Source organism: Tupaia chinensis, unplaced genomic scaffold (assembly GCF_000334495.1).
Source record: "Tupaia chinensis unplaced genomic scaffold, TupChi_1.0 Scaffold000201_1, whole genome shotgun sequence".
NCBI lineage: Eukaryota > Metazoa > Chordata > Mammalia > Scandentia > Tupaiidae > Tupaia > Tupaia belangeri.
Genome location: NW_006159676.1, coordinates 3140224 through 3141746, shown reverse-complemented (window position 1 = coordinate 3141746; position 1523 = coordinate 3140224). Strand labels below are relative to the sequence as shown.

General features: G+C 56.7%; 1 protein-coding gene across 1 annotated transcript in view; it reads left to right on the top strand.

Annotated features, from left to right (window-relative positions):
* Nucleotides 1-1523, top strand: part of MYO9B (myosin IXB) — an 88921-nt gene that overhangs the window by 72680 nt on the left and 14718 nt on the right. The window contains 2 exon segments of the mRNA XM_027771286.1: nucleotides 806-872; nucleotides 1039-1163. Coding sequence (XP_027627087.1) covers nucleotides 806-872; nucleotides 1039-1163 — 192 coding nt within the window.

Here is a 1523-nt window from a genome sequence, read left to right as displayed (position 1 = left end):
CCATTCTCCTCTTGGGATCTTGGGCACGCACGCACATGTGCCCTGCGTGAGTTTAAGGCACCGGGTCCGGGACTCGAACCGTGGTCAATTACATGGGAGTCTGGCAATATAGCCATTATGCCAACTGCTGGTCCCAATATATATTTTTGAAGACTTTTTCCTTGGGGCACAATGCACTCACCAGAGAGAGAGAGAGACAGTGAGAAATGACCCCCCAGAGGAAGGCCACACTGTAGTCCCTTCTCCATTCTTCTCCTGGGATCTTGGGCACACACGTATACACGCCCTGCGAGATTGTCAAGCCACCGGGTCCAGGACTCGAACCGCTGTCGGCCGTGTGGGAGTTCAGTGTCGTAACCACCACACCATCTGCTGGCCCCTTGGATTGATGATGAATAGATGGTAGATAGAGGCACCAATGAACAGAGATGATTGAGAGAGAGAGACAGAGAAATAGAGAGAATTGATTGATAAACATGGTAGCGAGGGCCCAGCAGGTGGTGTGGGGACTAAGGCCCTGGATCCCCCATGGCCGGCTCTACAGTTCAAGTTCCGGATTCAGTGGCTTGAAAAGGACGCTGGGTGTGTGTGTGTGCCCAACATCCCAAGAGGAGAATGGAGGAGAAAGGATTGCGGAGTGGCCATCCCCTCTGGGGGATGCTTGCTCGCTTGCTCTTTCTCTCTCTGTGTCTCTGTCTCTTCCTGGCAAGAGAACAAGCCCAGTGGCAAAACCTAAATAATGAAAAGGAATAAAAAGATGACCGACGTGCTGTGGTCAGGTCAGCCCCGTTTCTGTCCCTCACAGGGAGAGGCGGATCTCCTTATCCACCAGCGATGTCTCCCGGCTCCTCCCGTCTCCAGCCAAGACTCAGGTAGGACTGCGGGTTCCACACTCATTTCCACCCCAGCCACCCCTGCCCTGCCCAAAGCTGGGCTTCCTACAAAAGCGGACCTGGCAAGTGGGGCGCTGTGAGGATCCCTACCTTCCTTCCCTCACCCAGCCTCCCCCTTAGCAGCTAAAGACACTGTCCCTTGCAGCCTTCCTCGGAAACCACGGACGGGGAGCTGACCTCGAAGAAGCCGGCTGTCCAGAAAAAGAAATCGGGCGACGTGTCCTCCGGCGCGGACGCAGGGCTGTCCCCGGTCTCCCAGACCGACTCTAAGTAAGTTTCGGGGAACTTAGGCCAACAAAGGACATCCAGGGTCCCCTACCCAGGCGCCACAGCAGTCGGGTCCCTGAACCCATCCCGTGAACAAAGCACAGCCGAGCAGGCATTCATCAGAAGCCATAGCGGGACCAGCAGTTAGCGTCATGGCTATGTCGCTGGACTCCCACGTAGTCGACCGCAGTTCGTGTCCCGGACCCGGTGGCTTAAAACTCACGCCGGGCGCGTGTGCGTGCGTGCCCAAGATCCCGAGAGGAGAATGGAGGAGAAGGGATTGCAGCGTGGCCATCCCCCCTGGGGGGTGATTTCTCGCTTTCTGTGTCTCTGTCTCTCTCTATCTGTCTGGCGAGCGCACGC